Here is a 24,924-nt window from a genome sequence, read left to right on the forward strand (position 1 = left end):
GAACTGTCCCTCTAATATAATCATTCCTAATCCTGTCCTTCTTCATCACTCCCAATGAAAATCTTAGCATCTTCAACTCTGCCACCTCCAGCTCCGCCTCCTGTCTTTTCGTCAGTGCCACTGTCTCCAAACCATATAACATACTAGCTGGTCTCACAACCATCTTGTAAACCTACCCTTTAACTCTTGCTGGTACCCTTCTGTCGCAAATCACTCCTGACACTCTTCTCGACCCACTCCACCCTGCCTGCACTCTCTTCTTCACCTTTCTCTTGCACTCCCCGTTACTTTGGACAGTTGACCCCAAGTATTTAAACTCATACGCCTTCATCACCTCTACTCCTTGCATCCTGTCCTCCCTCTCATTCACACATGCTTGGCTTTAATAATAATAATAATCATTACATTTATATAGCACTTTTCTAGACACCCAAAGCGCTTTACATTGAAGGCGATAACTCACTTCTACCTCCACCAACATATAGCACCCACCTGGGTGATGTACGGCAGCTATTTTGCACCAGAACGCTTACCACACATCAGCTTGAGGAATCATTTAACCAATTACATGGGGGGGATGATTAGGTGGCCAGTTGGAAACAGCCAGGTTGGGAATTTTGCCAGGACACCGAGCGACCCCCTACTCTTTGCGATAAGTGCCATAGGATCTTTAATGACCACGGTGAGTCAGGTCCTTGGTTTAATGTCTCATCCGAAGGACGGGCTTTGTCAAGTAGTGCCGAGAATGATTAAGAACACACTCACAAACTGAATGGGGATGCACTAATGCAGGAATCAACATAACAGGCTGATAGATGCTTAGGCAATACTGGCCTTTTTTTAGTTTGTTTCTTTCTTCACATCTTATTATGCACAGTGACCATCAACACTGATTTTGTGTCAAACTCCAGATTAGTTTCTTTTCTTTTTTTTACATTTGCATCCAAATTTGGCATGGAGCAGTGCATCCCAATCATTGCCCTTGAGTACCTCTTATACTGTTGGTTTTCTATTCTGCCAAGTACATTGACTTGAAAAAACCCCCCAAAACATTAATGGCTCCACCACCTGACACAACAGGTGAATGTACTCGGCACAGTGGAAAACAAGTGGTGCCGGAGATACTCGAGCACCAGGATTGGGAGGAGGCGGTGCACCGTGCAGAGGCTCGGATCCATCTGCCACTCTTCAGTAGGGTCACCTTCTGTAGGAGTCAGTAATTCTAACGGGGCATCCTATGACCCACACTTGCGCCCCACCCAGGAATTGTGGCCATTTGTGCTCCTTGCATCGTAAAATTGAGGCCGAGACAACACTGGGACTTGGACCACAAATCCCACGTTTACTTGGGGCTCCAGCACCTTCAAACCTCCCCATTGGAATATATAATCAAAATCCAATAAATGTGACCCACACCCAATTCCAATCCAACCATGCTGGTGTAAAAGAAACTAACGGTGTGCCAGTGATGATAGGATGCCATCTTTACCTGGCTCTTTAGCCGCTGCTTTGTCCGGCTCCTCAGGTTCAACTGGTGGGGAACTCCTGGCGGCTTCGGCTACAAGCTCACTCTCCTCTTCCTCAGCAGCAGATCCTTTTCTGATGGACAGGGCACAGAAAAACATTGACGGTCTCCCAACTGCCCAGCTAAGAATTAGAAAGGTGCCCTAGGAAATCTCATACCAAAAAAACAAAAAAAACAAGGCTATGTGAAATAAATCATGCAAAGTTTTTTTTCTCTCTCTCTAATTGATAACCTATGAATTGATCCGGATGCATCTGAATACAAAATAAATTTATCCAAAACAGACGAAATATGACGAATAAATCTGTCGTTTGATGTCAGAAATAAGTATTGATTGTAGTATTGATTGTAGTCCTGGTCACAGACGGGCTGGGAGTTGTTGCTGATTGGGTAACGCGCCCCACAGGTTTACAACCTCTGACGGCTGACAGCCGAAGCAAACACACTTGTTTCTTAAGAAGGGAAAGACAAAAAAAGTTAAAAAAAACAGCTCTATCCTTCTCCACGTAGTCATGTTGCCAACATAGTCGCATTAATAAATCTATATGCTCCTCTCGGCACCCTGTTGTCGAACCAAGTATACCCTACCGTGACGAACGGACGCACTTTCTCGCTCAACCTCGAGGGTTTTCGCTGAGCATCCTACAAAACAACGCCCGTGATGAGTTTGACACGTAATCGGCACCGGGTAGATCAGCACCGTCCATCAAGCCAGAGTTCACAGGATAAGAGGGGTGGGGGTGGAGGGGTGGGGGAGATCGCTCACATTTCCCTCCAGCAGGGCTACGCTAGAGAATATGCGCCATACTTTTCTCTGCGTCCAGAGAGACGGGAGACGGGGGGGGGGGGGACCCGGGGGGGGGGACCGCGGTTACCCGGGGAACCGTCGTTACCCGGGGAACCGTCGAGAGCGGCTCCGCCGTTGCTAAGGGAAACTATGTGGTCGCTATGGCGGTGAAATGATGCTGAGGTGGCGTGCTGCGGAGGTCACATAATGAGCAACCCACCGGAGTCAAAAGCAAGACTCGACTTGCAGCCAAATTTTACAACGCGCAAGACAGATGTGATCCTCCGACGGTCCGCTAGAACATTCACAAATGACGAAGGACGCATAAACCAAATGTTTTAGACCACAACTAGTGTCTTTATAACTACCGATTGTGGTGAGCAAACTGGCACCCTATCAAAAACAATTCATAGAAGCTGAAGATTTAAAGCTCACATCGACAACCCAGAAGATAAACAAATGTTCTTTTTTATACTGTTGTTTTTTTTTGGTGTATCTAAGACATTAGCTAATCCATCACATGTAAATGAATAAATAAATTTAGATTTTTTTTTTTTGCTCAGTTCAGTGGTTACTTTCCCGGGAAAACGATATAGCCTATAAGCATGTTTGTCCTCAGATACTACAGTATCAACATCTAAAACCAAAGTTGAACCATGAGTTTTTTTTCTTCTTTTGGTGTTGGAGAGGTTGCTGACATAACTTGAGTGCTCAAACAACCACTGCAATCATCACGTATCACCATAGGCATCAGAAAGTCCTGCCAAAGTCCAGGAGTGTAAATTCTAAGCTACAAAATGGCTAACACCAGAACAGCCGAGACAATATCCCTTCACTCAACAGACTACTGTTAAAATGAAATGGTTCAGGTTAGGTTGCTGTAATTCTAGATCAGTGGTTCTCAATCTGGTCCTCAACGACCCTGGTGCTGCTGTTTCTTCATTCTGTCAGCTAGTTGATAATGTGCACCTGTTGTACCAGGTCTACCAGTCATCCAATCAGGGGGGATTTCGACCCGACACAGCAGGTGCATGTTATCAACTACCGGGCAGAATAGAAAATTAAAGGTCCCAGAGGACCGATTCACAAACAAATTGGTCCAGGTTATAGAGACTATGGAGTGAAGCTCTGTAAGGGGGACTTCAGAAGATGTTTTAAATTCTTGGGGTCATTTATCAACAGATACAACAGTTATCCAAAGGAATTGAATCAAGTGCAACTGGACTTGGTTATATATATCCGTGAAGATGTTTCGCCTATTGGATAAGAGGCGAAACGTCTTCACGGATAACCAGGTCCAGTTGCACTTGATTCAATTCCTTTGGATAACTATGTCCTGGATGAATGAGAACATTCACAGACAGATACAACAGTCTTCGTTAATGTGCTCTTACTCTGAAGTGTAACTCTGACTGTGTTCCACCTCGCTCTTCTCAGTCTGTAACACCTGTAACCTGGTCATGGTGAATACACAGTGTCACACATCACACCGAAAAGATGTCACATTTTTCAAAAAACACACGTGCTTAAAACAAATACACATAATCAGACACAAACACACTCCCCCTCACTTGTCTCATGTGCATATCTTTTTCCATTTCTCTAATTCCTCTCTTTCATCCAATACCAAAACACACAGAAAGTTTTTTTTCAGAAATTAAACTCGTGTCCTTACTCTTCCTCGGGCTCCTCCTCCAGCAGTTCTTGGCTTCCCAGTGAGAGTTTGATGGATTGTCCCTCAGCTGCTATCTGTCTAATGGCCATCTCAGCCGTCTGCCTGGCCACCTCCTCAGCCATACGGGCCATCTCCATGCGCTCCAGCAGCAGGCTAAAGCGACGGGGCAATTTGACATCACATGAATACAATGTAACATACAGACCTGTATACTTTATACAGAACTTGGAATTGTAAGTGATTCTTAAAGCCACAATGCAGACATCCACAACTTTCAAACAGTTTTCATTGAACTTAAACAGCAGCAGTTATGGATCTATACGTGTGGCTGTTAAATGTATTGCATCTAACTAACCACCACCATAATATTCCGACATGAAGGATTCCCACATCAGGAATAAGCCAGGAGTTCTTAAAACTTTTAAGCCATTGACCCCAAAAGCGCAAATTCAACCTTCCATTAAAAACACTGGTCCTTCATGAATGGAAAAAAAAGGCCTTGGGCTTATTTTGAACACTATTCAAGAAACCTTGGCATAGTTTTCTTATGATTTGACTGCATTTGGTATACAGTGCTAATTTTACTCAAAAGCACACAAGATTCTGCCTGGCTTTGGGGATGAGAGGACATAATTATTACAGCCAGATGAAATTGGAGGCAGATATGTAAAGGTTATATTTGGGATCTCTTTCAAGGATGAGGATGTGCACGTCCTTGATAGAGAGGAACACTGGGTTTAATGGTGAGTCAAAGAGGCCATCTATGTGAAGAGGGAACGACTATCCCTGAACCGAGGGTGGGGGTGGGGGTGGGGGTGGGGGGGCTAAGAGTACATCAGTCACCATCTTACAATGCTGTGATTGCAACTATTGCCCAATCCTCTGTGAATAGTGCACATGGCCATTGAAACTCTAGTTAATGGTCACGGCAATTTGCATATGAAACGGATCATTGGTTTCGGTCATTATACCACTGTATTGTTTATAAGGGTGGAAATACCTGCAGTCAATTTAGACTGAAAAGGTCACTTGGATGAGTGATGAAACACTTCTCTCAATAAATGTTGTGTCCAGATTAACCGATTCAACTTTCTGCGAAGTCTCATGGTTATCACTCAAAATTCCCTTTGGCTGTAATGATAGTTAGCAACGGCATCTTATTCATTGCCCAGACATAAGACGCAAATGCTTGGTTTATCACATTTAACACTTTTCTCTTCTCATTGTGACTACAATGGGAGTACATATTATATCTGTGCCGTAACTTTGGCAACTTCTTCAGTCAAACAAGTTCATCTTCAATCACTTCTGCATCAAACTAGATGGATGGAAAGACCATGGGGCCATGTATGTAAGAAGACAAAATACAGTGGGCCTAAACACTGCTGTTAAAAGATGTTTTGAAGAATGTGACCTCGCTAACTTCACCCTACTTAAACCTGAATGAATGTGTTTGATGATCAAAATAGGAAAGTAGGCCGAGCATCGCCTAATCCCTCTTCTTAAACTGTCCCATCAAAAATTAATATGAACAGTGGATGAACACTGGCACTTAGATATGTATAATGACAAATCTGCCATTCATTTTCTAGTTTGCATCCTCATTTCCTATAAAAGATCCTCACAGTACATAAGATCAAATGAAATATGAAATTAGCCCCATAAACCATGTTGGAGGTACCCCCCTCAATTTCATATTCTATTACCCATACCGTTCTTCCATGGTAGCCATGGCTATCCCCTCTGCCTCCTTCTTGATGCTGTCAATGAATGGTGTCCAGCGACCTGTTTGGGTCTCAGCGTCCTCTTGAGATGCTTTTATCATTTCTGCGGTGCTCCACACCGTCTCTGGTGCCGGCTGTGGTGTCTCCTCTGAATCGGCACTAATGGATTTCACAGACGCTGTTGTGGACTGTGTCTGCTGTGCAGCCAGCGGTGCCTTCTCTGTGGACTGTTCTGAGGCTGTTGAAGTTATCGAGCACGCCTCGTGATTCATTTGCCCTTCATTATCCGAGTCCACATCTTCCAGTACCATGTCAGGCTTGAGTGTGGCTGAAGGTGCAAGAGGATGAAAAAGGGTCATTTTGATGAGATGCACAGTGGTTTTAGGTCAGAAAAAACGGCAGAAATAGTTATTTTCTATGATGTAATGTAGTTAAAGGGGGAGGGGGCATCATTCTTGAAGTTTGGTGAGCAGCTCAGCTGTTGAAGAGATTGAGACATGCTTTCACCTCTAACAATATCAAGTGTCATACAGAAATGTTACCATCAGGTCCTGTCTCATGGCTGAAAGAAAGCCAAGCTGCATCTTTTTTTCTTTATTTTGAGTCTGTACTCTAGTGAAACTGTAAAACTCTTGGGTACACACTGCAACTTGGGACACAGCCCAGATGAGGTGTTCCGCCATTTTCAATTTTGTCGAGGTCATCCAAAAAGATTTCGACTAGCTGACAGTGCAAATTTGTAGGTAAAAGTTCACCATGGTTGAACTTTGCATGAATGGGCCAAAAAAACTTTGCAACCTGGAAAAAACAAAAAACAAAAAAACAACAACAACTCTATTTCGTCTTCACTTCTTGCACAGTTTTGAACATTAGACCAATTTCACTTTAGCACGCTTTTCTGGAGGTATGACTGCACCAACGGACAGAAAACACAGGGTGAAGAGAGAAGGGGACGGCGTGCTGCAAAAATCCCAAAGCTGCATTTGAACCCAGGACACAGCACAACATCAGGCCTGAGCCCACACTGTACACACACAATACACTGAGCTATCAGGACAGCCAGATTTGATCAGAACTGGAAAAGGTAGGATGGCATATACTTGCCAGTCAAAAGGGACTCGTTGGTGTTCAGTTATTGAAAATGTATGTTGTCATATAGGGTCATAGGCTTAGTGAATACCAGTTGAGTATGGTAGACTACTGCTAATGCTCAAAGTTTCTGTCATCACATGTTATTTTGTGTAGGTTAAAAGTTGGTTATTACCTCTGACAAAACAAAACAAAACAAAAACTTTTTAGCGTGTTAATGTCTGGCAATTTTAAGTCATCTCGAGACTGGTTAGTATTATGTGCACTTGCAAAATTTGGTCTTACAATGTACAGCATAGTATGAAAAAATTCTCACTGAATCTTAATTTTTGCTTCCGTGTCCTTACATTACATCCTTATACTGTCACCTTCAGCCACTTTAGTAAAAGTGTTTTAAATGGGATCAGGGATGTTTTGTGTATGTCCTGTCCTCCCTCTCCATCAAGCTGATGTGTGGTAAGCGTTGTGGTGCAAAATGGCTGCCGTTCATCATCTAGGTGGGTGCTACACAATGGTGGTGGTTGAAGGGAGTTACTCCCTTCAACGTGAAGCACTTTGGGTGTCTAGAAAAGCACTAAATAAATGTAATGATTATTATGATTATTATACCTTCAAATTAACTGCTAATCTGCTAGGATTAGCAGTTAATTTGAAGCTTTTATTATTATTATTATTATTATTAATATTATTATTATGTCAAATGAAATGATCAGACCATTATGCAAAAAAAAATAATACTGCAACACCAGGCCTCATTTCACAGTTCAAGGTGATAGAAATGCATAACATGGAGCGAAGGAATAATGGCGGCCTATTTGTTATGATCTCACATTTGCATTTCAATGACAATACTTTTTGAGCGAGCATTGTAGTAAAAGAAAATGCTGGAGCTATCCACACCAAAGTGGAAATTCCTTTGAGCATATCAATTATCAGCGATGTATACTATAGACACTTAAAGAGTACAATTTATTGATTAAAAAAAATACAACATTTGAATATCATCATTCAAACATTACAAAGAGATACAGTTCTATTTTATGGATGATTATTTACAAGGACACAAGTGTAGCACAAACATAGCTGCCAAATGCTGCCAATTCTCAATATTCAAGTTTCGTCATCCTTTTAAGAATGAACGTTGTACAACATAAATTTTTCCCCCCTTTTTCTCCCCAGTTGTACCCGTCCAATTACCCCCCTCTTCCGAGCTGTCCCGGTTGCTGCTCCACCCCCTCTGCTGATTCAGGGAGGGCTGCAGACTACCACATGCCTACCTACTCCGGTACATGTTTTGCCAGGGGGACGTAGCACATGGGAGGATCACGCTATTCCTCCCAGTCCCCCCCCACCCCCCCGAACAGGCACCCTGACCAATCAGAGGAGGCGCTAATGCAGTGACCAGGACACACACCCACATCTGGCTTCCCACCCGCAGACACGGCCAATTGTGTCTGCATGGACCCCCAACCAAGCCGGAGATAACACGGGGATTCGAACTGGTGATCCCCGTGTTGGTAAGCAATGGAATAGACTGCTATGCTACCCGGATGCCTCAGCATTCGATGCTTTTAGTTTTGCGGGTAGGACTGGGCAAGGAGTATTGCATTATTCCTGTTTTGTATTGAGTATTGTGTCTTTAATCCTTCTAATGGATTTGAAAATTGCAACATGAACTTTTTAACATGTCGCCACAATTCTAAAACAAACATGAAGCTATTCTGACAAGCACAGAAAAATACAATTTTAGCAATCCTACACGAAACCTATCTAAGGTTATTTGTAAGTCAATGATGTCAATCTCTATGTTTCTGTCCTTAATAGAAAATGTGTAAATTCAACATCAAGAGTCCATATAAAGGAACTAATGCAAGCAGAATCCATCTAATCAAACAAGAGCATTCACTATCAATATAAACCAAGTTTTTCTCATAGCATGCTTCAGGTATATGTCATACACTGTGCACGCATTGTAAAGTGTAATACATTCATACACGCAACCGTTTTGATTAGTGTGGTGAGTTGATCACATCACAAACTGTCTGACGTTTTGTGGCTGTCCGGTTGCTGCAGTGAGCTGCACATTTAATTGGATCTGCACGTCAACTGACAGCCTTGTTGTCTATTGCTATGTGTCTTTCTGTCTATCTGCCTGTGGGAATCAGAGCCTCCCCCAGCCGTCTTCTCCTGCTGTTTAAGGGGCTCTCAGCGCCTTCCCCCCTGAAACAGAAGGAGAAGAGGGACCGGGTTAGGCTCCGACTGTCTTGACTCAAACCTTCCAACACACCTCTTCGAAAACTAGGGGGCCGACCTGTCCATATAGGCTAACTTGTGCATTTAACCAACATCTTAAAATTGGGATATAAGCCACAACACGTCCATTCTTGTATCTCCTGTATCAATATCTAAAGAAAAAAACGAGGAATACCAAAAGAGAGGGGGTATAATAAGATCTAATTATAATTTTATAGTGTAAAAGAACCAAGAAGTCAGGCTGCTGGGGTGTGGTGGGAGAAGGTCAAAAAGACAGAAGGGAGGGAGGGGGGTAAAGACCGGGTTAAGTTATAATCAGGATCATAGGAGGTTTAAATGGAGGTTGGAAAATCCTTTATAATGAATTGCGATGGAATTTTTAGTTGAAAGTCTGGCTAGGCCATGACACAGCAATGTGCTTATCTCGGGTGCTCTTGTGCACACATTATTTTTCTGCATTTACTTTTGTTTATCATTCCATCTCTCTATGTGAATGTAAGTGGATGTACATTTACAATGCATATGTGTTTACTTTAGTCAATACATTATAGATGTGCTGTGCAATGTCAACACAATATTTCAATCACTTGATTTTGATATGTAATGCTTCATCCATAATGAAAGCACATGTAAAAGAAAAAAAAAGAAAACCAACAAAAATTTGATCACAAAAAAAAAAAAAAAAAACGGAGGGCGCTTCACCGAAACAAAAGAGCATCTCCTATATGAGGCGGACTGGGCTAAAATAACAATAGGTCTACGTGATTTACTTAAAACCAGAAACAGGAGAGTGAAAGCGTTGATGGAAAAAGCACTTTAGAGACTTCTTTTTTTTTTTGCATTTACTGCTTTGGATTAAGTGTTTGTTCTCTTTTTTCATGTCACTTCTTTCTATGTGAAGTATTCCATGTGGGTAGCAACAAAAAAAAAAGTTGTTTGAAGAGGCATATTCTATTTAGTATTCTTCTTTTGTAACTTCACACTTGTGTAAAAATATTTTACCTTAATTGAACTGTGAATTGTGGCACAAACGCACATTGGCAGCTATTATAAAGGTGCACGATGTATCAGTATTATCAGATTTACCAAAACGAATCTGCATTAGTGTGGAGCAAAGCATAACTCCAGCAATTACACACAAAGAGGGCCCTCTACTTTACGTGTTTCTATATACAGTGGTGCTTGAAAGTTTGTGAACCCTTAGGAATTTTCTATATTTCTGCATAAATATGACCTAAAACATCATCAGATTTTCACACAAGTCCTAAAAGTAGATGGATAAAGAGAACCCAGTTAAACAAATTAGACAAAAATATTATACTTGGTCATTTATTTATTGGATAAAATGATCCAATATTACATATCTGTGAGTGGCAAAAGTATGTGAACCTCTAGGGTTAGCAGTTAATTTGAAGGTGAAATTAGAGTCAGGCGTTTTCAATCAATAGGATAACAATCAGGTGTGAGTGGGTGCCCTGTTTTATTTCAAGAACAGGGATCTATCAAAGTCTGATCTTCACAACACATGTTTGTGGAAGTGTATCATGGCAAGAACAAAGGAGATTTCTGAGGACCTCAGAAAAAAATTGTTGATGCTCATCAGGCTGGAAAAGGTTACAAAACCATCTCTAAAGAGTTTGGACTCCACCAATCCACAGTCAGACAGATTGTGTACAAATGGAGGACATTCAAGACCATTGTTACCCTCCCCAGGAGTGGTCGACCATCAAAGATCACTTCAAGAGCAAGGCGCGTAATAGTCGGCCAGGTCACAAAGGAACCCAGGGTAACTTCTAAACAACTAAAGACCTCTCTCACTTTGGCTAATGTTAAAGTTCATGAGTCCACCATCAGGAGAACACTGAACAACAATGGTGTGCATGGCAGGGTTGCAAGGAGAAAGCCACTGCTCTCCAAAAAGAACATTGCTGCCCATCTGCAGTTTGCTAAAGATCACGTGGACAAGCCAGAAGGCTATTAGAAAAATGTTTTGTGGATGGATGAGACCAAAATGGAACTTTTTGGTTTAAATGAGAAATGTTATGTTTGGAGAAAGGAAAACACTGCATTCCAGCATAAAAACCTTATCCTATCTGTGTGGTAGTATCATGGTTTGGGCCTGTTTTGCTGCAGCTGGGCCAGGACAGCTTGCCATTATTGATGGAACAATGAATTCTGAATTATACCAGTGAATACTTAAGGAAAGTGTCAGGACATCTGTCTGTGAACTGAATCTCAAGAGAACATGGGTCACGCAGCAAGACAACAACCCTAAGCACACAAGTCGTTCTACCAAAGAATGGTTAAAGAAGAATAAAATTAATGTTTTGGAATGGCCAAGTCAAAGTCCTGACCTTAACCCAATCGTAATGTTGTGGAAGGACCTGAAGTGAGCAGTTCATGTGAGGAAACCCACCAACATCCCAGAATTGAAGCTGTTCTGTACAGAGGAATGGGCTAAAATTCTTCCAAGCCAATGTGCAGGTCTGATCAACAGTTACCAGAAACATTTAGTTGCAGTTATTGCTGCACAAGGGGTGGTCACACCAGATACTGAAAGCAAAGGTTCACATACTTTTGCCACGTACAGATATGTAATACTGGATAATTTTCCTCAATAAATACATGACCAAGTATAATATTTTTGTCTCATTTGTTTAATTGGGTTCTCTTTATCTACCTTTAGGACTTGCTTGACAATCTGATGATGTTTTAGGTCATATTTATGCAGAGATGTAGAAAATTCTAAAGGGTTCACAAACGTTCAAGAACCACTATAAATAATAGAGGAAGGCCAAACCTAAGTAAACACAAAATATCTTAAACTTACCTTGTTGCAGAACTTCAGCTGCATTCTGAAAATATAAGGACAGCAGAGGTATAACATAAATTTCTATCGATATGAAAGCCAAGCCAAAACTCAAATAATCTTTTCATTAGCTGAATAAAGGAAAACAACAACATGGGAGGAGATGGATGGTGAAGAGGAGTAGCAGACTGAAGAATGACGTAAAGAAAGAGAGAGCAATGCAGAAGGCAGATGGAAAGAATGAGGAGGAGCAATGGACTTGAGCATCTATGCTTAAGTCTGCAAAATAGAAGTAAAGCTTTTATAACTCAAAATGAACACCTCATTGAACCGTGTTGTACTACGGCGTTGTGACCAACTGGTGGAACTATGGTACTACGGCGAGAATGTTATTACTAGTCAGCTAGTCCCACAACTTACCACAGCGTCATCCTTGGTTTTAATAACAGGCTGGGGCATCCTGAGTCCCAGTCCTGACACAAACCAGCCAACCACACTACAAAAGAGACATAGTAATGCATTATGTGTATTGCAAACCACTTCATGCACTATGCATGACATTTTTATGTGCAACGTCCTTGTTTGATTCAGAATATTTACATTTGGCAGTATGGGATTTTGTGAATTTATCCCATGTAGATTATATTTAACTATGTATTATAATGACAATAACGAGTCTTCATAATTCACTAATGTCTACTTTACTTATCAAATGACTGATGGTCCCCTCAACCACCCACTCAACAGGTACAGCAAAGAAAATGAAACTTACCCTGACACCTTACCATCAGTATCTAATGAAATTCCACTGAGAGATTCAGGTGGCGGAGACAAAACTGAGGAGCAGAGAGAGAAGCACAGTTCTGTCCAACAATGGTTGTTATCTGAGTCTGCGATTATGAATAGGTTTACTAACACAACTTCACCCACTTGCAAGGTGCATGGAAATGGCAAACAACAGAAAAGTGGGAAAAAAAATCCAGCTACTTTTGCAGTGCTGGGAACAATTTATTGCTGACCAACAACAAATAACTGGATTTGCTACAGTACAGTTTGTTTACATTCAAATGCCTGTGTGTTTGTGTGTGCGCGTGCACACATGTGTGTGTGTGTATGCATGTAAAGTTTTACCCTTGAAAGTCCACTTTTTTATTATTATTATTTTCCCCCTTGTTCTCCCCAATTGTACTTGGCCAATTACCCCACTCTTCCGAGTCGTCCCGGTCACTGCTCCACCCCCTCTGTCGATCCGGGGAGGGCTGCAGACTACCACGTCTCCTCCGATACATGTAGAGTCACCAGCCGCTTCTTTTCACCTGACAGTGAGGATTTTCACCAGGGGGATGTAGCACGCGGGAGGATCATGCTATTCCCCCCAGTCCCCCCTCCCCCCCTGAACAGGTGCCCTGACCGACCAGAGGAGGCACTAGTGCAGTGACCAGGATGCATACTCACATCTGGCTTCCCACTCACAGACATGGCCAATTGTGTCTGTAGGGACACCCAACCAAGCTGGAGGTAACACGGGGATTTGAACCGATGATCCCCGTGTTGGTAGGCACCAGAATAGACCACTATGCTACCCGGATGCCCAAAAGTCCACCATTCTTGTGAGGACAAACTTGCGTTGTGAGGACATTTTGCCCGATCTTCACAACTTCATAGGGTTATTTTTTGGTTAAGGACTTGGTTTAGAGTTAAAGTCATAATTAGGATGAGGTTAAGGGTAGGGTTATGAATAGGGAATGAATATAGTCAATGAGGGTCCTCACAAATATAGAAATTTTAATGTGTGTGTGTATGCATGCATGTGTGTGTGTGTGTGTATGCATGTGTGTCCATACTTTTGTCCAAAGATGATCGGTTGGACCTGGGGGATGGCTCTATTGGTACAGCACCAGGGGGAAGCATGACTGGTTGGGGGATTGCCTGCTTTAACCAGTCCACCACTCTACAACAGAGAAAGGAAGAAAGAGAGAGAGAGAGACAGAGACAGAGACATGTCAGTTCGTTACTTGTCTATGGCTGGTTTGACTACACTTGTAATAATGATAATAACCACTATATTTATATAAGTGAGTGCTTGTATTGTGAGTGTTTTCTTCTTACTTTGGAGGGAACGGTGAGGTCATGCCCTCCCCCTCCGACATCTCATCCTCTGAGACCATCTCCACCACTGGGATGTGTGGGAGCGGATCATAATCTGGACAGAATTTCAGTTCAAATCAATCACATTGGATCACATTAGATATAAACTTCCCTTTAATTGCTAATGGAGCCATGGCCAAAGGCTAGTTTACACACCTCTAACAATGGCATGACAGAGGGGTAACGCTGTCTTTATCCCCCCCCCCTTTTTCTTACAATTGTACTTGGCCAATTAACCCACTCTTCCGAGCCATCCCGGTCGCTGCTCCACCCCCTCTGCCAATCCGGGGAGAGCTGCAGACTATCACATACCTCCTCTGATACATGTAGAGTTGCCAGCCGCTTCTTTTCACCTGACAGTGAGGAGTTTCGCCAGGGGGATGTAGCGAGTGGAAGGATCACGCTATTCCCCCCCAGTTCCCCGCCCCCCAGCAGGTGTCTCAACTGACCAGAGGAGGTGCTAGTGCAGCGACCAGGACACATACCCACATCTGGCTTCCCGCCCGCAGACACGGCCAATCATGTCTGTAGGGACGCCTGACCAAGCCGGAGGCAATGCGGGAATTCGAACCGATGATCCCCATATTGGTAGGCAACGGAATAGAATGCCACACCACCCCGATGCCCCAGCTGTCTTTATCTTAACTGAGATCCTTAACTTTTTTTTTTGCTATTATAAAACAATGACATTTATTTTTCAGCCCTTTAAAAATCACACTCGCTCCCACTCCTCCTATGTTCAAAGCAAATACATTAAAGCTGAATACATGTGCATTCATTTGCATACTCCCTTGCACAATTAATCTGTTACCAGAGTTCGTACTTTGCAGGTCAGTGTTGAATGTCGCTTTTGTTTCATGAGAGAAAAATGAAGGAACATTATGCAAGAATGAAATACCTGGAACATCCTCTACATTGTAGACCTGGGGTAAGATAGAAAAGAAAGTATTTGAATTACAACCCAACAAAGTACATAACAAATTTCATCTCTGTCCTTCTGATGACGTGCCAAAATGTTGTCTCAACTTATCGTCACACGATCATAAGCATAATAAACCACCATGCCTTAAGACAATGAAAGATAACTCATCTCTTATGTCTGTTGTTTTGACCACACAATATGTCTGCGTGACCGATTTTCACATTTCAATCTGCTCTCATGTAACTTTTGTCTGTATTTATCTCGTCTTGTCTTCCTGTCAGCTCAGTCATGCAACATCCACATGAAATTCAAATGTATTGATTTAGATACTAATTTCCTGAACTTCGAATGTATTTACGATAGTCTTCTGCAAAGTTGCATTGCGTAAACTGTGTTACGCTTGAATAGATTTCTCTTGACCCTTAACAAGCATCAGTGGCCTTACCTGCATTGCCTGCCAGCACAAGGCAAACACAAGGATGCATTCGCCACTGTCTCATGCAAATGTCAGCGTAGGACTTTGAAAAAGATTGAGGAAAAATATACAGAAATAAATGCAGATATAAGTCTGCATTTAAACCTCTCGCTGTGCATCACTCTTAACAGTAGAAATGTAAACTCATTATCAACCACGCTTTTTGTGTCATGAATATTTTATCGTATTCATGTGAATCTATACTGATCCCTAGCAGAAACATTTTATCTTTTCATTTGCTCCTTGGAGGTGGATATAAAAACAGCACATAGAGAACTGTCATGCAATACGAGTTTATTTTTTTGATTTTTTTTTTAAATTTGATATACTTTAATGATCCCCGTAGGGAAATTACGCTCTGCATTAACCCATCCTAGCTGTGTAGCTAGGAGCAGTGGGCAGCCACTGTGCAGCAGCCGGGGACCAACTCCAGTTCGTCTTGCCATGCCTCGGTCAAGGGCACAGACAGGAGTATAAACCCTAACATCCATGTTTTTTCGATGGGGGGGGGGGGGATCAGAGCACCCGGAGAAAACCCACTGCAGACATGGGGAGAACATGCAAACTCCACACAGAGAACGACCTGGGATGACCCCCAAGGTTGGATGACCCCGGGGTTTGAACGCAGGACCTTCTTGCTGTGAGCCAACAGCGCTAACCACTGTGCCAACATGCCGCCAAACCTGTTGCTGTTTATGTTAATCCAATCTTGGTCGGTTTATATCTGATGACAGTATAAATTTGATAGTTTTCAATGATTAAAAAAACACAACATCAATAGTTTGATTAGGAAAGTGATATTAACCCAGTTGTTTTTCATTGCAGCCTTAAGGCCTCGGCCACATGGCTAAGATGGCTGTCTAGGAAAAGTTGGGTTTAGATACAATTACAGTTAATGGGAGGATTTACCTCGCTAAGCACCTTGTGATTCCCTGCTAGCAGATCCCCTAATACATGATTAGGATTATAAACCTATCGGACAGTATTGAGTTGCCGTTGTCGTATGCGGACGAGTGGGTTCCTTTGATCTAGCTTGACTGAGTTATTGTGTTGAATTAAACCCCTTAGTCATGTAGAGCCGGTCCTCCATCGCAAGTTTGGATACTCGGGGATATTGTCAAGATGCATGCATTATATGTGGCTTATTCCAATTAACAACATGTTGATGAGCAACATGCACATCCCCTGATCTCATCTGAGGCAGTTGCTGCACGGAGTAGTACACCAAAACAGTGTAAGAACAAAGATAGAGTCTGCACACTGACTGTCCGTGTGTGGACGGTATCTTTTTTTTTTAATCCCCCCCCCTGTTCTCCCTAATTGTTTCCGGCCAATTACCTCACTCTCCAAGCCAACCCGGTCACTGCTCCACCCCCTCTGCTGAGCCGGGGAAGGCTGCAGACTACCACATGCTTCCTCTGATACATGTGGAGTCGCCAGCCGTTTCTTTTCACCTGACAGTGAGAAGTCTTGCCAGGGGGACGTAGTGCGTGGGAGGATCACGCTATTCCCCCCAGTTCCCCCTCCCCCCTGACCAGGCACCCCGACCAACCAGAGGAGGCGCTAGTGCAGCAACCAGGACACATACCCATATCCGGCTTCCCACCCACAAACACGGCCAATTGTGTCTGTAGGGACGCCTGACCAAGCCGGAGGTAACACGGGGATTTGAACCGGCAATTCCCATGTTGGTAGGCAACGGAATAGACCGCTACACTACCCAGACGCCCCTGTGGATGATATCTTTATTATTTCAATGAGCACCCATCAACATTTTCTGAGTACGTGATGTCTGAAACATCAGCCTTGTTTGAATAGTTTGATTTGTTGGCACACATGAACTGTAAGATACTTTCTTTTGGCAAATAGACTGATTGTGAGCAACTGATGGATATAATAGCTAGAAGCGCTGGTGATCTAACTTAAACTAAGACAGGCAATTTGGTTTTGGACATAGATTTGCATGGAGCATTGGTCACACTATGTACTGTATCGATATGTATGTTTGTTGGCAGAATTTCCGACATATTTGAAATAATAGTTAAGATGATGACATCGTTGCATCTCACCTCAGTGGGTTCCTCAGTTGGACAGTTGTTGCCCTCTTTGTACTTCTCATCAGGCTGGGGCAGCACTTTAGTCAGACCTTGAGCTACCCAGCCTATCACCCCAGGCCTACCACGGAGCGAGTGAGTGGGCGAGAGAGATAGATGGATAGAGAGCGAGAGAGAGAGAGAGAGAGAGAAAGAGTGAGAGAAAGCGCGAGAAATAAATTCAAGGAGAATGACAGAGAGAGAGAACAGTTATTGCCCCTTGAATTTGTCTTAAAAGTCATATTTGATATTGTGTAATTCAAGACAATTTATTCAACGCATTTCTGGCCTTACAGTACCTTTCTTCATCCCCCACAGACTGATGGGTGGAAAAGAAAGAAAAAAATTAAGCAATTAGGAAAAAATGAAATTTGACCCAAAAACACAGACTCATCTGCATAGATTAGAATAGGACGATATGAAAATCTCCCTTTCTCTAACACGACTATGTCTTTACCATCAGTGTCCAACACAGAAAATAATATCCATTTTCTTTTGGTTTTTTTAACCCCCCCCCCATTTTGTTTCTCCCCCCAATTGCATTTGGCCCATTACCCCACTTTTCAAGCCGTCCCCATCACTGCACCAGCCCCTCTGCTGATCCGGGGAGGGCTGCAGATTACCATATGCCTCCTCCGATACATGTGGAGTCACCAGCCCCTTCTTTTCACTTGACAGTGAGGAATTTCACCAGCGGGACGTAGTGTGTGGAAGGCTCATGCTACCCCCCCCCCCAGTTCCCCCTCCTCCCCCAGTTCCCCCAGACAGGCGCTCTGACCGACTAGAGGAGGTGCTAGTGCAGCGACCAGGACACATACCCACACCCGACTTCCCACTCACAGACACGGCCAATTGTGTCTGTAGGGACGCCCAACCAAGCTGGAGGTAACACGGGGATTCGAACTGGCAATTCCTGGCAACGGAATAGACCGCTATGCTACCCGGACACCCAATATCCAGTTTGTTTTAAAAGAAATAAATAGGGCTCCTAGGAATGCAGTATGCACACAATAGAGCTGAAATTTATGGACCCCCCCCCCGCATCCCCCAAGGTCCTGTGATGACATGTCAAACACTTTGCATGTTCTCGTAGTGTGTGCGTACCATGCGAATCCTAAATGAAGTTCAGATTAATGCCACAGGAAACACCCTTTTCCTCATTAGGACATTTGGGTCTCAGGGTCATGCAAACACTCACCCTGGCATCAGAGTTGGCCCTGCTCAGCCGAGGGGAGCCAGTAGGCTGCGGCAGCGCACTAGCAAAACCATTTGAAAACCAGCGCAATACCCCAGTCTGGGCCTGGCTGTAGAGAGGGAAGCAGGACAGGAAAGGAGGGAAGACAGACAGAGGAAAGATGGCCATGTACTTCTTGAGCCTATCACCAACTTCGATGCACATGTATTTTGCATGTGTATTGCTATAGTTAACACACACACACACACACATACATGCACGCACACACAATTAAACTCATCCTCATAAACACATAAAAACAAGTACACAGACAATACCTGTCCTCTGAAACATCCTCTTCTGTGATTTTTACTACCGGACTCTTCACTGTAATAGTTTAGATTCAAGTAAAATAAGTATAGCTTATTATTGACATGCATATATAGAGATGTATTCACAGTCACATGCTCACATATACACACACACACACACACACACACGCACAATTCATATGGATATAGCCACATTCACATAAACAGAAAAATAAGCTATTACATATTCATCTCTTGTGTATTTTTAAATATATACTATCCAAATAACACAACAAACATCATCTTACCCTCTTTGTGTTTGGGGGGTTGCTATTGGGATGAAAAGAGAGAAAGAGAGAGACTGATGCCTCATCATTAGATTCGGTAGGAAAGCTCTGCGACCAATACAAGATTCATGAGAGAGGCTTTTTATTACCACAAACTAATTTGAATTGCAAGCAAAGCCAAAGAACCCCAAAATTGGGCAGGATAATGGTGTGAGGCTTCATGTTGGGGACATTGCTTGTAATGCTCTCAATTACGTTGCTTGCATAAGACGTGATGGACCATAATTAAGACAACGGTATTACTTCTACATATGATACGTTGCAGCCTTGAAAACTGTTAGTGACAAAATGAGGCCTCAAAAGGTTTTCTCAACATCTAAATCACTGCTGCAACCTGATATTATAAACGTGTTTTGTCTTTCTTTTACAGCTATTCTGTTTCCTCTGGAACAAGAAGATTTCTCCTTTTGCACAATTTGTGTCTTTTCAAGTTTTAGAAATGAGAAATGTTTCTATAAAGGATTTATTTACAAATATGTGTATGTGTTATGTGTATGCATGCATGCATGTGTGTTTGTGTGTGTGTGTGTGTATGAGAGAGAGCGAGAGAGAGCGAGAGAGAGAGAGAGAGAGAGAGAGAGAGAGAGAGAGAGAGAGAGAGAGAGAGAGAGAGAGAGAGAGAGAGAGAGAGAGAGAGAGAGAGAGAGAGAGAGAGAGAGAGAGAGATTTAGTGCAGAGTTCTCTTACAGCAACAGATATCTTGGGAGAATCATCTCCAAGAGTCTCTGGCACTTCAGGAGGCTGGGGGACCACTTTGACCACCCAACTAAACATCCTGTTGAGGACACACACACACACACACACACACACACACACACACACACACACACATGTAAAGATCATTCAGTAAAGCAAAATGTGGATAACAAGTCCTCACAAGGGGCATTTGTCTTTTATTTGTTGTTGTTTTGCTTCCTGGTAAAATTTTATGGGACTGCCAGTCTGCCATGCCTCTATGCTGCATGGTAATGTATGGCCTGTTGGGGCAGGGTGGGGTGGCTAGATAAGCAACGCTGCTTTTCTTGGTTTGTTAACTTCACAGAGCTTGCAGAATAGGGTTTTCGTTTATGTTTGTTGTTAATATATTAGTTTTTATATCAGGAGCATGGACTACATAACTATAAGAATTTATAACAGCTAAACATGACTTTGACAAAGATGAACTGACCCTTTTTCTTCATATCAATCATGGGTAAAGTACTGGTACTACACCTAGATCAACCTATATAAACCTCCTCCATCCTTCATTAACTGCTGCTGGGTTTATTATTCAATAAAACAGCCTGTTAACCCATTTATATAATGCAATTCAGCACCTGGGCAAACAGCATCTGAGCCTAGAGGGGACCCCCCCCCATTGAATTTCCACAGTGGGCTCTCAGACAAGAGGGAGGAACCAAGACAGGGGTCATGTGTTCTGGACCACACAGGGTCCAAAGAAAACCCCAGACACTGTCATTATTTTCATTAGAGATCTCAAAAGCTGTGGAAACAAATGGGTCCAAAATAAACTGAGATCCAAATTAAATAAATCCCCAAGATCAGTCCTCTGCAGGTGCAATACAGAACACTGTTTCACAGACACTGCGGCACCTAAAAAGCTGCTTGTACTGTACAAATATGGTCAGAATGGTGTCATTATGACTAACCAAGGAGCCATGGTTTTACAGAATAACATGACGAATAGGTCCTTCAACGTCAGGTTTCATCCTGTGCTTCAGGAATATAAACACCCATCTAGGCCAATTAGACACTAGATAATAGATAATAAACTGACCACAATAGACACACAACATACACTTTTGCAGAAGCAAATTCTAGTTCATGCTTGTGAAAAAAGGAACATGCATTTTAAAATAATTGAACACAGTAAAACTTTAGGTTACTTCCGTGACCCCAGTTCTCTGAGTAGTATGTGTGTATGTTATATATATATATATATATATATATATATATATATATATATATATATATATATATATATATATATATGTGTGTGTGTGTGTGTGTGTGTGTGTGTGTGTGTGTGTGTGTGTGTGTGTGTGTGTGTGTGTATGTATGTATATACTATGTATGCATTTATGTATGTATTAACTGTATGTAACAGTATGTATATATGGTATATCACAGCTCTTTGTGTTGCAAGTTGCAATAGCCAAAGCACATATATGAAAATTCTGCAACATTACATTAAAGAAAAAAAGTTTTGTCTTCAGTGATTAATATTTTAATGCCTGGGAACTATTTCTTTTTTTTCGAAACAAGATAACATTTGGACTTGAGAGAGCTGAAATGGTTTTGAGTTGCTTTACCTGTAGACAACCACAGCATTCCCATGGTGATTTGATTCCACTGTGATTTCTGACAGATTACTTCCACCAGCAGGGATGAAAGGTCTCTCCTTTTAGTCCTAATCTCATTTTTGTTGTATTGGATTAAATAGTGAAGCTCTGCCCACCACCTAATCTACAACCTTTCCCTCTACATGAAATCTAGATTAGCTCCAAATAATGATGGGACCCCATCATCAGAGACCAATGTCAACAATCAGTCAATGACTTTCACGGGTGAGAAGAAGAACTCACAGTGATAATCTCATACTTGGAAGGATTAATCCTTAGTGAATTCCCAATTCTGTTTATTTCCCTTTCCAAGAATAAGTCAAGCCTTTGACTTGACTAAAAATTTATCAGAGCAAGAAATCGATCACCAAGGAACAGGAAGCCACACAGTATAAACAACAAAATTGCCCACTCAGAAACAACCTTCACCCTTAACCAAAAACAGCAACTTGAGGTACTTCTTAAATACTACCTCAGCTTTTCAGCACAACACCTCAGAATTGATACGTGCTCAGTGGTATACATTATCCATCCATGTTACCAACATGCATTATAATTCAAGTTACAACAGAACAATACCTGTTTCCCTACCTGTATATTTAGAGCTGTTTCTGCATGCCTGTAGCGTATAGATCCAGAGTCCAGAGCATGGCCCAGCCAAGCAGGTTCTGCTGGGATTTAGATGGAGCTAACAGGCTAACAGGATTAGCCAGCAGCCACCTGAAGGACACGGGACAATCCTGGACTACCAGTCAATGCAGATTAGGAGACAGAGAACGAGAGAGAGACTGGGTGAGAGCGAGAGACACAGAAAGAAAGAGAGAGAGGGGGGGGGGAGAAAAACACTGGAACTCCACCTACAACGTGTTGTTAGTGGTGATTTCATAGGTGATTAGATGGGGTGATGTTCCTTTTGCTGGCATAAATGTGCCTCCGCCCCCATACACCTCAGGGATTTTTTTGAAGGAAATTTATTCTTGGCTTTGAACTTATTAAAACTGTAGGAGTTCACAAATATCAAGTGAAGTAGCAGTGGTTTTCAATCAGGTCCTCAGGTACCGCCAGTACTGCTAGTTTTCTATTCTACTGGGTGGTTCATTACATTCACCAGTGGTTCCAGTTGCTCCAGCCTCCAATCAGGGAGGTTTAAGACCTGGAACAACAGGCAACTGTAATGAACTACTTGAAGATCACTTATAGTACATTAAATATCACTTTTCTGAAGTTGATGTTTTTATGGCAACAGGCATGGGTGCAAGTCCATTAATACTGGGATGGCATCCAGCGCTTTACCTGTACCCCCATCCATAGAGTTAGTGGCTGTGTCAGGAAGGTCATCCGATGTTAAAGTTTTGCCAAATCATTATGTGGATTGACAAGACCATACCGGATTGGTCAAGGCCCGGGTTAACAACGACCACCATCGGTGCTGTGCCCTCACAGGGTACCAATTGAAACTATCAAATCCGCTGTGGTGACCCCTGAAAAATGGAACAAGCCAAAGAAGAAGAAGAAGAAGATGCTTTGCATCTGGTTCATTGTGTCTTCTGCAACGGCAGAGTTTTTTTCACCTTTAGTTTTCTTTTTGTCTTCAAGTTTAAAACAGAATGGACAAAAATACCTATTCAAATGTTTAAAGAATTTGAGGTGAGCTGCAGTTTGTTGATTTTCTATGGTCAACAGCTTGGAGGCTGCTCAAGGCAAAAACAAAACAAACAATTCAGCCTACAGAAGGACAAGAGACACAAGGACAAGAGACAGCTGGACACAAAACAATGTGTGTGTGAGGGTGTGTCTACCAGGCATGGCCTATCTTTGGCCTGAGCAAAACCCCACCTTCCTCTGTGTGTGTGTGTGTGTGTGTGTGTGTGTGTGTGTGTGTGTGTGTGTGTGTGTGTGTGTGTGTGTGTGTATGCGTGCACTCATATGCATCCATTGGCTCACCTGTTTCACTGACAACTCCCCTAAACCCCCATCCTCCAGTGTCCCTTTCCTGTTATCTGCTATACCATCCTCATTGCAGTTTTATCCCCCACAACTGATGCTATTTTTCCAAAACCAAACAGTAGGAGGATGGGTAGGTAGGCAAGCAAGCCTGGATGCTCGATCTCAAATGGGAGGGGCTGGAGTTGAAAAGACACAATGGAGATGACACTTTCTTTCATGGATTCATGTTCAGGTTGAAAATTATACCAGTTTGACTTTGTCCCATTCAGACAGACATGAAAAAGACTACAGACTTCTGTGCAACATGTAGCGAAAATGATAATTTTTGTCCCCTGTTTCTGTGTTAACCCAGCCACAGGCTTCATTTTTCCAATACAGACAATTAACATTTGTCAAGGTGACATTAAAGAGAGGAGGAGGAGGCTGTGTAAGAAATAACAAGAGAATAAGAAAGTGTGGCATGATGCCTGTATGTTAGCAGCAGCAACTCAGGTCTGCCCTCATTAAAATGCAGGACGTTGTAAAGATGTTGGATGTTGTAAGGAGAGAAACAAAAGAGACAGAAAAAGACACTGAAAAGCAAAGGGTGAGATGGATGTATGCTGGTGCATTTTGTGACACACAAATATAACAAACAGGAATGGGATGGCAGTCAGTCAGACAGACAGACAAGCAGAGGAATCAGTCAGAAAGATGGGTAGATGGACCATCGGCCAGGTGAATAATAAGCTGTAGATGGATAAATCACACTCTACCATGACACAAAAGAGTCACAAAAAAACCCCCAGTCTTTTCTTGACCTTCGGCATGAGAAGGGGAACAACGGTATATTGGAGGGTGATGATCAGCCACCAAACAGTGTGCAGATCTCATTATAAGCTCAACAGCGGATAATCTGGAGGAACAGGCCGATGACACAGCCCCTTAGTCCTGGCTGAAATATGGCAACCCACACCGGCCTCAATCCTGAACAAACGACTGGTCAGCCAGGTGACGGGGGCAGTTTGGGGGGTAGGGGGCACCTAAGAAATGGCAAAAAGACAGCAGAGGCTGATGTCCAAGTATGTTGTTAATGACAGCAAATTAGTACGAGTGCAGGGGACCGTAACCTCGGGCTGACTTTAGGGTGTCTGACAGAAGACAGAATCCCTACAAGTTACTAAATGTAATCATGACTTTATAAATGGATATCCATTACCTGGAAACTGCGCTGTGGATTTCTGTATTGATGAATTTCTATTTGAATTGTCAACTTAACATATTGATTCTGATGGATGTTTTTGTACCAAAATGTTAGTTTTGG

The 24,924-nt window shown here is 42.6% G+C and overlaps 1 protein-coding gene across 1 annotated transcript in view; it reads right to left on the minus strand.

Annotated features, from left to right (window-relative positions):
- Positions 1-20,106, minus strand: part of LOC130114538 (uncharacterized) — a 67,972-nt gene extending 47,866 nt beyond the window's left edge. Inside the window, exons 1-16 of the mRNA XM_056282407.1 lie at positions 20,020-20,106; positions 19,294-19,315; positions 19,013-19,061; positions 18,699-18,804; positions 17,800-17,819; positions 17,477-17,582; positions 14,909-14,933; positions 13,972-14,065; positions 13,707-13,813; positions 12,635-12,698; positions 12,283-12,358; positions 11,884-11,908; positions 5,700-6,039; positions 3,988-4,140; positions 3,707-3,766; positions 1,490-1,599 (exon numbers count right to left, since the gene is read on the minus strand). Of these exons, the coding sequence (XP_056138382.1) occupies positions 1,490-1,599; positions 3,707-3,766; positions 3,988-4,140; positions 5,700-6,039; positions 11,884-11,908; positions 12,283-12,358; positions 12,635-12,698; positions 13,707-13,813; positions 13,972-14,065; positions 14,909-14,933; positions 17,477-17,582; positions 17,800-17,819; positions 18,699-18,804; positions 19,013-19,061; positions 19,294-19,315; positions 20,020-20,106 (1,444 nt within the window). The remainder of the gene's footprint in view (positions 1-1,489; positions 1,600-3,706; positions 3,767-3,987; positions 4,141-5,699; positions 6,040-11,883; positions 11,909-12,282; positions 12,359-12,634; positions 12,699-13,706; positions 13,814-13,971; positions 14,066-14,908; positions 14,934-17,476; positions 17,583-17,799; positions 17,820-18,698; positions 18,805-19,012; positions 19,062-19,293; positions 19,316-20,019) is intronic.
- Between the last annotated feature and the right edge of the window lie 4,818 nt (positions 20,107-24,924).

The sequence above is a fragment of the Lampris incognitus genome, chromosome 6 (assembly GCF_029633865.1).
Source record: "Lampris incognitus isolate fLamInc1 chromosome 6, fLamInc1.hap2, whole genome shotgun sequence".
NCBI classification, from domain to species: Eukaryota; Metazoa; Chordata; class Actinopteri; order Lampriformes; family Lampridae; genus Lampris; species Lampris incognitus.